The 12859-nt window shown below is 47.7% G+C and overlaps 1 protein-coding gene across 1 annotated transcript in view; it reads right to left on the reverse strand.

Moving 5' to 3' along the window:
* Window positions 1-2616, reverse strand: part of LOC144125921 (zwei Ig domain protein zig-8-like) — a 182616-nt gene extending 180000 nt beyond the window's left edge. Inside the window, exon 1 of the mRNA XM_077659736.1 lies at window positions 1885-2616. Within this exon, the coding sequence (XP_077515862.1) occupies window positions 1885-2038 (154 nt within the window). The 5' untranslated portion in view covers window positions 2039-2616. The remainder of the gene's footprint in view (window positions 1-1884) is intronic.
* Window positions 2617-12859: the final 10243 nt, after the last annotated feature.

The following is a 12859-nucleotide window of genomic DNA, read 5'->3' on the forward strand; positions in this document are numbered from 1 at the left end:
CAGGATCGAGAATAGTTTTGACGACTTCGAGTTTTTCAGTGCGCAACAAAGTCTCAGTAAAAGCGGGGCGGCCACCACAGCGCACATCTAGCCGTCAACTCGTAATAGACGACCAAATTTACCAAGTCCACAATGCCTCATCGCAAGAATTCCCGCATTCCGGGACCTCGAACTGTTTTTTTTAAAGATTGGATTGAAGTAAAAATAGTGTCATAGCAATAAGCTCAATGCGGTCTCTATGTTATCAGAAGTATGTTGCTCGCCGTTGGATGCACAGGTATAGAATACCTGTTAGGGCACTGCTCGTAAGGTCGATAAGCTTAAGGATGTGTTTTCGAAAGGGAATAAAGGCTTGAAGGCTGACCCCCGAGCCCGTCACCCGCTTTTATTACGCGATCTACATTTTTCGTCAAAATACGCAGAATCCTACCACTGCTCCTAAAACATAACACTATGTATACGCGCATTAGTTCTGTGGAACTCCTCTGCCGCACACTTGGCTTACGTCTCAAGCAGCGCACCATCACAGGGCGCATCAAACTTACACAAGCATCCAGACAAGTAAACTGTAAAAGTCTAGAAAAAATGCACATGGACACAAAGAACTTCTTTTGAAATGAAAAGGGAAGATAAGGACGCTAAATGACGAAAACATTGATGAAAGTACAGTGAAGAATGCAGCGAAAAGATTTAACAGCTGGCTGGGGGTGACTGAACGGAGAACCAATATTTCGGGTGAAAGAAGGGATTAAATCACGTAATAAAAGTCCCAAGTTGAAGCCCACGCCACACAAGCACTCGAGCCATTGGTCTTCACTGCATTCGTTGTTCAGTCAGCATATATGGAGCTTCATAATATTTATAGCTGCTACTTGAAAAAAGTGGCCCTTTTGCAAGACCACATCTTCATTTGCTATGTTCGTGTTTGTGGAAGAGTTTTCCCCTTTACACTTCTCGCTGTAGAAGCAACAAACTGTTGTAAGCATCTCTTAAAACATATGCAGTGCGTATACAACCTACCAAAGGTAAGGAATTGCCTTAAACACGCATCGGCATATTAACTGTTGGCTTTGTGTAATCTGGCCATATTCTTCTTTTTGCGGGTTCAACTCCTCACGTACGTTCAAAGGAAGGAGTCCGTGCCGAAGTGCTGCAAGAAATCATACCCCGGATAATGCGCGAAAGCAGCATCTTTACTTCCATTTTTTGCCGCGTTGCCCGCAGAGTCGGCCCATCGTAAAGCCGGTACGGGCAGACGCATGATGAACGCGCGAGAAAGGGTGCGATATTGCATGACCCAGTGTAGAGCTTGTAGGTGTGCCTTTGTTGGCAGCGTAGCCACGTATCACAGGCCACATGGGCACCGAGCGAACGGTACTGTGATATCAAAAGAGGTTGTCTCCGTAATAAAAAGTGAACGTTAATATTCCCAAAAATACAGCGGTATAGAACTGCAAGTATCTTCAACAGGGCAAACCATGTGTGTTCATTTGCACTTACCGATAAATTTGTTAAGCCCTTGAAAAAACACGCAAGTTTGGAAGCGCGGCAACTGCTCTAATATCAGCATAAAACAGTGTCACCTTAGTGCTTGAACAGACTGCATGTTATTTATGAAAAGCGGAAGATGCATTCTTTTTGAAAATCTAATGATTATGTAATAATGTGCAACAAGTCCAATAGTATGAACGGTATGCGACTGCTTTGGCTATGATTTTTTGTTCTCTTTTTTGTCTGCGCTCACTAGTCCCTGGAAGGGACGTCTCACCAATTTTTCATTGAAAACATTTACGTCTTCACCTGCGTTGTTCTTGAGAAAAACTAGCATTAAACACGAGGAACACAAACTAGCTCAGGCAGCATGCGAGCACGGCTTTCCGTTACCTGATGTGGTGTATTCCGAGGAGAGGAGGAACTCCGCCGCTATTTCTGAGAAGGCCAACGAAACAGTGAGGCAGAGGGAGTACCAGCATCCGCGCATCCCGAACTGACTGCGATGAAAGACGACTCTGGCGCAATTTTTCCTCGGCTGGCTCATGCTGGGCTGGCGGAAAAGTTCATCTGGAACTAAAGGGACGCCAGTCTGGGAAACCTTAATCGCGGGAAATCACCGATAACCAGTAGTTCCAACCGCACTGCACGCCGGCCCAACGTCTGAGGCACCTCCGGCACGAGCAGCGTCCAAGCGTTCACACGTGCGTCAGAAGGGAGGCGAAAATCATCGCGCTTTGGTATCCCGCAGAGCGAAGGGGCATGGCCGCAGATGTGGCGTCGCCTTTCACCTCCACGCACCTCCACTCACGCTCGGTTAGCCTGCAGCAGAGCACGCTTCACTCGATCCTGCTGGCACGTAAACACCGCAAGCTGCCGACAGCGCGCACACAGTTTCTCTTTTTGCTTCGGTGCTGGCGGCGTCCGCCCCTTTTTTCCGGCCTCGTTGATTTTCTACGCCTTGTGTGCAGGCGCGAGCCCAGGAGGCAAAGTTTCCGTCCGCGCCCCCGTCCTCTCCCCTTTCTTAGCGCCGCACCGGACAGAAAGTGGGACAGTCGTGAGGAGGCGCCGGCAGTGCAGCAGCCACGAGGAAGCGCTTCACCGCAGGACGCGTCCGATGCTTGTGGCGCCTCGAGGTGGGAGAGGGTGCCTGCGGGTTGAGTCACGTGGTCGTGCGATCCCGAGCGCGCCTGCGCGGAAGAGGAGAGCGCTGACGTCACGTCCGGTTCGCCCTTCTCCTCTTGCCTTCGATGTCCCCTCCGCCGTCCCGGACCGGCGTCGTCCCGTCGCGCCCTGATAGGGAGAAGGGAGAGCGCGGATGGGGATTGCAGCGTTGGCGCGTTTAATCCGCATCGCCAAGAAACGGGCGCCTCCGCCACGCTTTTTTTTCCCTCCCTTCCTTCCCTCGTGCTCGCCAGCTTCGGCGTTCCCTTTTCTGTGCAGGCCCCTTGGCCCGCATCCAAGTGGAGAGACTTTTGTCGAGAAACGGGCTGCGGGACTGTCGATGTAATAAAATAATGTTCGCTCTTTTCCATTGCCCGGAACCTTCTTTATTTCTTATTTTTGAACATTCGCGCTGGCCGAGTTCTTTCTTCCGTTTCGGGCGCTGCCGCGTATTTGCAGCCAGTGCAAAGTGGAGAACGCTGAGCGAACGCAGTGGTGCGAATCTGTCTTCCAACATGTTTCCTCATGGCCCCGTCATGGGGGCTGCGATGCTTCCGGTGCGAAGAAAATAAATAAAGGAAACGGATTCGCTTCTCGTTGGTGCGCCACTTTACGAATTGTATCTGAACAAAACAGGTTGTGCGTCCTTGATACGCTTGCTCTATTGTAAAGGAGCGAAACCTATATACGCAAACAGCATTATCCTTCTTTACCGAGCGCGTTTTCATTGTTAGCCGTCTTATAACAAGGTGGCCAACGAAGCGCGCTGATGAGCCTTCATCAATTCAAGGAGAAAGGAGTCTTTCAGCTTCAGAGTCATAACATTGGTAACTTGCGGTCTCTTGGTGGTCTTACCAACAGGCTCCCGCTCCTTTTTTCTTTCTTTCTTTGCTTTTTGCATGACTAAACGAAACAAAAACAGCCATGCCCACCATTCTACGAGCACGAATACCACCAGGGTAATAGCAGAATACACAATCCATATTTTGTACCACGTGGGCAAGGCTCCAATAGCTATCGGGGATGTGGTGGAACCACAGGGGCGTTCTTGACTAGGTGCTTGTTTGTTAGCTTTTTCGCTCTGATAACAAAGAAGTACCGCAGCGGTGGCCAAGTTGTTGAGCGTCCGCCTCGCATGCGGAAGGTGCGGTGTTCGATCCTCCAGTGCCGCCGGTTACCTATCGGTGATACAATGGGTACAAGCTTTCCCTTGGCTTGGTGTTCTGCGTATCTGGGGTGAAAGATACTTGGAAATGAGTGGCAGGTGACCGATCTGCTTTTTAGCTCACAAGGCTTCCGCCAGCGACGGTGATAACACTGCCGACGCCGAATTTTCTATAGAACGGAAGCCTTAGCGCTTTCTTACTAGAAGCCCCCTCTTGCACACAGTGAAATGAAAGAGAAGGCAACAAAATGCGTGGATCTACTGCAAATATTTTTGCGAATAGGATAACTGAGCGCGACAGGAAGGAAACGCGGCATGAAATGAAGAAAGGCAACAACATAATGTTGTTGCCCGAGTTCACACACTCCTTTCGTCTTTCTTTTCTAATCGCAGTCTGGATTCAAACACAGTATTTAGTTAGAAGAATGAACCACTCCGACACGTGCCCATTCATTTCTCTGCGACAAAATCCGTGCTCCCTAGTCCTTTCATACTGGGTTCCCCTCCTCTGCACGCAAGGGGTGCGGCGCCACCGCAGTACGATAAGGACATCCACGCCGCAAGGGGGGGAGGGGGGGGGGGGTGTGACTAGGGGCTTCCCCTGGGTTTCTGGGTAGGATTTCACGTTTTAATAATCAGATTATTGGCCCTTTTCATCATGCTCCCTCCCCGTCATCGGCAAGCTCGAAGCAGCCCCGCCGAAGGCTGCTGCAACCCGAAATCGACACCGGATCGCTTCGACCTGAACTAAGTGTGCAAACACGGGGCTTGACGACCCAGCGGCTGAAGGGTTAGGGACAGGGGGTTAGCTTTTTAGGCCCATGAAGAAAAATGACAAAATGGAGGCAGCTGGAGGCGGAACGAATGCGAGAAGCACGGTTTTAATGCGATGGCGCCACCGCGTAGCAGAGACAAAAAAAGAAGAAGAAAAATGGCGTTTGCAAATCTCCCCGGGGGGGTTTCTTTACGCCACGTGTAGCTGTCGGCTAGGTCTCTCAGGTCGTGTTTGTGTGGCTCGCATTAGATATGAGCTCGAACGAACTGCGGCGGAACGACGCCTGAGTGCGTTTACTTAGAAGATGTGGGTTGAAGAAGGAAGTTTTCATTTGGGGAGAAACAAGAGACGGTACGTACGAACGTACGAATTCATTAAAGGGAATATATATATAAAGGCCCCGGGTTCGTACCCCCCGGCACCTCCACCAAATGTAACGGGGGGATTGTTACGAGGCACTGGGGCGACGGGAACGGCAACGGCAGCAGTCTGGGATCAGATCGGCAAAAGACACACAAGCGTAGCGCTGGCAGAAACTCTCGAGAACACTGTCACCTCGTCTTCGTCTTTTCAAATCATCAGACGCATCTTCTTCTTTAGCCTTACAATATATATATATATATATATATATATATATATATATATATATATATATATATATATATATATATATATATATATATATATATATATATATATATATCAGCAGACAAGTTAAAGGAAATGAGGGGCCCGTTTGACAAATTTATGAAGGGAGCCAACAGTCACCGAAACCATATATATATATATATATATATATATATATATATATATATATATATATATATATATATATATATATATATATATATATATATATATATATATATATATATATATATATATATATATATATATATATATTCCATACAAAAAGCAACGCTAAATCCGTGTGACATGAATAGATGTCGAAAAACAAGAGGCAAGCGAAGGAATATATTCTCTCAGAAGCCCTGAAATTAAAATTCGGACCATAGTTTTAAAGAGTATAGAGCCATCACGAGAATTACGAAAAGAAGGAAAAACGAAACCACTGATACCACGACTGGGGCGACGTGGAAGGATGCTCAAAAAGGAGCGGTAAAGGAAACAATAATAGCATCAGGGTCTTCCGCTTACAAAAAAAGGAAGAAACCTAACAGAGATAAAGGGGAAATGGGGAGACAGAAAAGCAGCGAAAGCAATACCTAGGGACAGAATGCGGGGAGGACAATGGATAGAAGGGCGCGCACAATCGCGAGCCTGGGGGATTCGGGGGTGCTTCGGGCGCGGTGGCCGCGAGCGCGCGGTGCAGCGACGACGACGACGGTGGTGCTGGCTGGCTGTAATTACGGGGCGACGGCCAAGCGTGAAGGCGCCATCTGCCGCAGCGGCCCATAAATACAGCGAACGATGTCGCCTGTCTCGTGATTCCGCCCCGCACCGCGCTCTTACACCCCCTCCCTTCCCCCATGCCGTTCCCATCGCGCTCTCTTCGAAGAGCATCTTGTAACATCCTGCGGGCCGCGAAAAGGAACAGCTCCTTTGTTTGCGCCGCCGTTCGCCACCCGCCCGCAGTCGGCGCCGGAGACGATGGGTGGCCGGATTGGTTTATTGGCTGCGTCTTCGGTGTTCGCTGTTTTTTAATTGGCTTTTCTTTTTTCCTCTCTAGGCCTGCGGTCCTGCGTTCTCTGCGGCCCCGCTCTCTCTCTCTCCTTTTTCTTTTTTACTTTCTCGCGTTCCTTTGGCGGTCGCAGGTCATGCCAAAGATGCTACCAACATGCCCTGTTTTGTCTCTCTGCGCTTTGTCCTCTCCCAGATGCTGCTGAAGGGGATGTCAGTCGGCTGTCATCGGTGCATTTCGATGACGCGTCCCACGCACTGGTTGTCACCGCGTTGGTGGGGACAGGAAGCCCTGGCAGTCTTTGTTGTTGGCCGGTCGCCATGTGATTTGGCGCGAAGCGTTGTGAGGGCTCGTTTGGCGCTGAATGCATGGGAGCTTTTGCTGTCGCTTTGGACGTCAGTTCTTGATGGGAGCTTTACGTGTGTCAGCATCGCTGCGCATCGTATTGCGCAGTGTTTCGCCCAGCCGGACTGCGGATGGGATGATGAACTCCAAGTGCCGCATTTAGAGCTAATATCAAAATTATTTAAATTGTAACAGTCGCCATTCTGTATGCGTCTTGAAGGTCATCCTTACTATCTTCTACTCTGGAAGAAAAACGAAGAAAAAAAGAAGATCATCTTAGAAGGCAGTCTACACTGTTCCTTTTTTTCTTATCATGGCGAAACACTGAATGCCTCGGGAAAGTTTTTTTTTTTCTGTGTTTGCAGCGCTGTCTCAAACAAATCGATTCGCATTGATAGTTTTCTAGTTTTTTCTTGCCGCACAGGGTAGTGGTGGTGGTGAAAAATATTTGTTGGGTCCTAAGAATTTCCCCTATATGGGGGCAGGCCCTCAGTCCAAGGCTTCTGTAGCCTTTGCTGTCAGCTGGGCCCGGTACATGTGACGTACGACACGCTTCTTTCTATTAGATATGCTGAGACGTTTGGCAGATGGTAACAACCACCATAAAGAATCTTACTGTCATTCAGTCGGGGCCAAATACACTACAAAGTTTTCGATTAGTTCATTTATGAAGTATCTTCAGGTAGGCTCACCCCCACTTATACCAAATGAACAAGTTTCCTGCCTCGCTGACGCAGTTTTTCTCTGGCGTTAGCGTAGGGCACAAGGTTTTGCAGACGTCCTCTCTAACCCCCGCCCCACTCTGAACTTGTCCCCAGAAGAATAAAAGCACTGCCTCACTTCCACTCCATATGAAAGCCCGGAAGAAATCTTCTGCTATATATGTAGCATTTCAATAGCCAGCAAAATTTGTATTGTTGTATTGAACTAAACGGTTTTCACAATTCAGCACTCTACATGTACCCAAGAAATAGTCTAGCTTCGAAGAAAACATGCGGACTAGAAAATTTACCCTAGAACTGTAGAAGAAAACACAAAGCGCAGCCCCTAGACCCGTCTCCTCCCTGCGCTAATGTGTGTTGCTACAAGGCCGGGTTGTTTACAATAGCGCTGTGCGTACGGTGGTTACATTTTTGATTGTTCACCCAGATTGTGGATGGCGCTCTCTTTATGCGAGTTCGGGGTACTTTTAATTTTATTCCATATTGTTTTCCTGTGATAGTTTTATTAGTTTTGTCTTGTATCGTAGAGTTCATTTCTGAAGCTTCATTAAATGCTACCCATCTCTTCGGCACTGAACTGCATGGCGTATTTTCAGCCAATTAAAAATTGACAGCCCGCAATGTAGGTAGCTGGCTCATTCAACAACCTCTACATCCTCGCACACACTCTTAGCTTGTTTCGCTTAATGTATCCAAGAAAGTTTCAGGACGAGCGCTAGAATTACTGCCGATGCAGTTCTCGCGTTGTAAATAGTGACTCAACATTAACCCGCGAAAATCTCTAATACTAACTGCCAAAATATATTTGTTCGAATAAGCCCCTCTGCCTCGCTATCTCTGTCTCGTTCTGTGTGCGAAGGAAGCTCTTTGGAAAAACTTGAGCGGTTAAGAAATAATTAACGCCATCTTTTTACTGCGGCACGTACGAGTGGCGAACTCAGTAGTGAAATTCACGCGTTTGGGCGCAAGTCCCGTACTTTTCCTCGATTAAAGTTCAGTCCCTCATTAACAGGTGCCTTGCATATTAACAGCTCTTAAGTGGCTTGTGTTCAGGCGCCCACCTAACACCCAGCGTTGCTGCGCATGAGGACTTAACAACGCTGGTACAGGGTAGCCAATCAACCGTGGCACAATTACTCCCCACACAGGAGATTAAAAATGCAAAGTTACATTCTACGGGTGATAGACAAAATGTACGGCTGGCATTTCCAGCTCATGCAGAAATCCTTGCACCCGGTCATGTAAGCTGCGCAAGCAAATGTTTTATAGCAACAGTGATCCTTACACTGTGCGTTTGCACGTTTCGGAGGCAACCGTTAGAGACAACTTTAATGCTAACACCAGCCTGAAAAAGCTACAAGCTTAAAGGGGCTGTGAAAGGGGGTCTCAAGAAAGATGCGATCTGCCTAGGATGCTAAAGGACGCCGCTTCACAACTATCCTCCAGCAAGAATTTTTAGATGCGTTTTGGGGAAGTTGAGTTATCTGTAGTCGAAGTTTGAATTTGTGCGTCTTCGCGCCTTTCCCTCTCCTCTCGTTATTTTTTGCACGATGAAATGTCGACGCTCCTCCGCAGGCTGCCGACGAGCGCGAACTAATGTTAGCAGTCCGCTGCTCAAGTAACAAGAGCTACATGACGTAACAAGCGCGGATGATGACGTAACGAGCGCGGATTCGGGCGAAAGCCCAGCACCACAGGTCACCACTAAGCGCGGGAGTGGGAGTATTAAAAATTGTGTAGTAAATTATCGACTCGCTTTTGAGGTCTTTTACGCGGCACGAACGTTCGTTGGCCTCTACTCTACATAATGCGAGAATTTTATAGACAACCTCAAACACCCTTTTCAGGCACCCTTTAAGGCCTTCTCTATGTCACTGCTGCCCAAGTTACTCTCATGCGGGACTGCTACCTTCAGTCTTCTTGAAATTGTATTTACCGCGCATTCACTGATATCGTTTATAGAATCATGTGCATCCCTGTAGGTAGCAACCGTGATCGAAAATTCAGGCAACTTGGTGTGATCCAATACCTTTGTTATTTTTATGAAGCATGTGTCTGTATATTTCCCACAAGTAATATAAAAACCACTAGCCAACATATTTCGCCGAGTGTGAGTGTTTCTAAACACAGTTAAAGGAAATGTCAGACCGCTGCTTTAGCACTCGCCATATGCAAGTAGATTGATCACCACATTTTCATCTTTTGCCACGCACAAAAACAAAAAAGCTCTCTCAGGAAAATAGTTCACTGCACTCCTGTGATAGCTAATGAGACGGAAACTCAATAAAAAAAAAACCCACACATGTGTTATTTAAGAGAAGTTTTGATAAATCAAGAAAACGCAGAGCTCATACAACCCGTATTGTGAAAAGAGTTTGATTAATGCGCACCCAGAAAGGCGCACCTCGAAAGAAAACTGAAATAGTATTTGCACCGGTGACGGGAAAATCGAAGTGTTTCGGCTGGTTAAATTCAACTCAGGAAACCTCAGCAACTGAACAGGACTCTGCCTCTAGCAAAGCGTATTCTGTTTGAGTGATGCATTCAGCATCTGTCACGCATGATTAACAAGGATGCTTCAGATCCTCCTTTTTTTTATTATTGCTCTGCGTGGCGCCATATATTCTGTTAATAGGCGTGTCCTCAGCTAGGTTTTGCAGAAAAGCGCAGAAAAAGAAGTAGGCTAAAGAGAAGGAAAGGTGCGGGAACTTTCTCGCTGTAGGTGGACCCCAGAACGCATGATGCTTTTGTTGTTAGTGGGTATTTATTAATTAATTAACAATGAATGAAAAGATGCTGCAAGCCGCCGCATCTGCCATCGAAACCTGAAGCACGTGAGCTGCGGCTAGTGGGAATCAAGGGATAGAGAGAGGAAAGGGAGAGGGAAAGAAAGGAGGGGAAGGATAGAAAGAAAGGATAGCGGCAGGGCGGCGATATACCCTATGAACAAATATAGGATGTATGATTCTGTTCCCTCCATGGTAGTCTGACAGCTTCCGCTACAGCAGTGCCACCTGGCGGCAAAAATAGGATCACTTTTATGAGCAATGGCGTAAAGGTAGAGCATCCGACTCACGTGCAAGAGCCCGCGGTTAAAATTCTTGTTCCGCAGAAATTCTCCACCAGGAAAACAAAAGCCCGTTGTAGACAAAATTTTATAACCAGGCCTCGGGTGTGGCCTCACCCCGGCGACAAGAGCCGACAGCCAGAGCCTACTGATTGTAGATGAGCACGATAGAAGAGAACTCCCCGCTCTCCATAAATACCGCGGGAAATCCAGAATCCAGAGCCGACAGCACAACTTGGCCATGTTGGTGCAATATATGGCCACAAACGCCTATATTATTCCACCACTTAACCTCCGGCCCTCAGCCCCCAGCGGCTGCAGAGCAAATGACCAGGCCGACGGTCTGACCTGTGACGCAACAACGGAGGGCGATAAGAATATCTGGCTCAATACAAGCCGCCATTAAAAACTGAAGCAAGCCTCGCATAACGCTATAACCTGATATACTGAAGCTAGCTAAGCAGTGCTGTTCTAAGAATTAGCGGGTATCAAATGGGATGTGATAGGGCTGTGAATGGGATAGGGCTAAGTGAGGCTCTGAGGGCAAATGAAGCATTTACAGGCTCAAAAGGCGGGCAAGCACTAATCTACCGTGGTTTAGCCAACCGACGAGACCAATATGTGGGATTTATGAAGAAGAAGGATATTGCAGGAAAAAAATAATAATTCTGCAGCTGTAACGCCACTGTGGCAGTCATCGTAATGAAGATTTAAAAGCGGTACAAATTGACGGTGGCTCAGGACTATGCACATATAACCAGTCATGATGAGGAGGTAGTAAAACATGAAGACATGGAATCTACATTAAGTTCAGCAGAAATGCAGTACGCTTTCTTGGTGGGCGATTTCAGTTCCAAAGTAGGCAAGAAGCAGGCAGGAAACAAGGCGGGGGAGGAATATATCATAAGTTGTAGTAATAGCGATGGAGGGTTATTTGCAGAGTTGCAAGATCGAAAGGACTTATTTGCTCAATTCTAACGCCCGCTCGATTGTAAAGCGCGTCCGTTTTTCACCATCCGACAAAAAAAAAGCGTAATGTCTTCGACTGTAACGAACACCAGATTTTCATGCTTCCGCACGAAGAGCACTTTTCCGCTAACTGGAAGAGCCACGCTGACGTAAGCGAGAGAAACGCAGAGAGGCGCCAATCAGCTTCCTAAACAGCGCGCAGCTGTGCTGAATTGGCTGGCTGGCTGATGCGCGGCCGATAGTCGACGCCGCTGAGGACTGGCGCAAGCTCAGAAAAGCGAAACTGAAACTAAACGGCGGGACTGTTCTCAGAGTTCTGGGCCATCCATTTCCCGTCAACCATTCCCCTTCTCTTGCGCGCACTTCAGAGGTGCGAGGTCAACTGTGCATCAAGCACTTGAATTTTGAGGATAGGGCTATTTCGACAATCGCTTGCCGTGCCTGTCGTACCTGGACGCGGCTTCCCTTCGTGAAGCTGTTCCAAATCACCCGGGGCGGGACGCGTAGTGTCCGCATTAGCAGGCGCCCGAAGCCACAGACTTCCATGGGGAATGACCGTCATCACGCTGCCTGTTTCAATTATCCCGATTTTTTATTTAACGGGGATCCCATTAGCGACCTTTTACTGTGTCGACGCGCGAAGATTACGAAGCCGCCATTTTGTGATGCCGATGGCAATAGGATGTTGCTGACGTAGTCTAATTTTCTTACTTGATTCTAACGCGGATGCCATTTTTGTGCTAGTTTTTCGAAGGGGGGGGGGGGGGGGGGAATGGAGGCGACACTTAAGCTCGGCCTTAAGGGTATGATGCGACAGCGTTAATGGGTTAATTTCATTTATGGGTGATTAGTCATTCTCGACTTGAAATTAATAGATCTCTAGCAGTCATCACACTACTCTGGCGCAGTAGCGCAGGAATGAAGCTATGCGCCAATTCCTTGCGATGGCAGGTGTTTCTTCCTGTAGAGTTTCTGCGACCCAGCATGCTATTATGCAGAAACCTCTCGCGACCAATCATTATTTTAACTGCCACCTGCCACGGTGAGCAGTTTGCTCACAATCCGACAGACAGGTTGTGATTACGCCACAAGGCCACATGCCATAGGTGGGCTTAATCTCACTAAGTGGCGTTTGTGTAGATTTTTTCGACGATTTTTCGCTGATGGTCAACGATGCTGATGCCGATGTCAGATTTTCGGCGTCACGGGCTCCTTAACGCTATCGAGGTAAAAGGTGCGCATTAGAATCGAGTAAGTACAATCTTTTACGAATCATGAAAGCCTTCTTCTGGAAACGGGCAAACAAATCTGCAATTAAAACATATAACATTGCTGGTTTTACTGTAGGCTTTTTGTCCTTGTCTAAGTTTTTTTTTCTGGGGGGGAGGGAGGTTTCTTGGATATATATAGCCCGTGCTTTCGCTGCCAGGATTCAATAAATGATAGTCAGTGCCCGCGCGCTTTTTATTTTATTATCAATGTCCACTAATGCGCGTAAACGAAGCAAACCTTCCCTTTA

This window comes from Amblyomma americanum, chromosome 3 (assembly GCF_052857255.1).
Source record: "Amblyomma americanum isolate KBUSLIRL-KWMA chromosome 3, ASM5285725v1, whole genome shotgun sequence".
Taxonomy (NCBI): domain Eukaryota; kingdom Metazoa; phylum Arthropoda; class Arachnida; order Ixodida; family Ixodidae; genus Amblyomma; species Amblyomma americanum.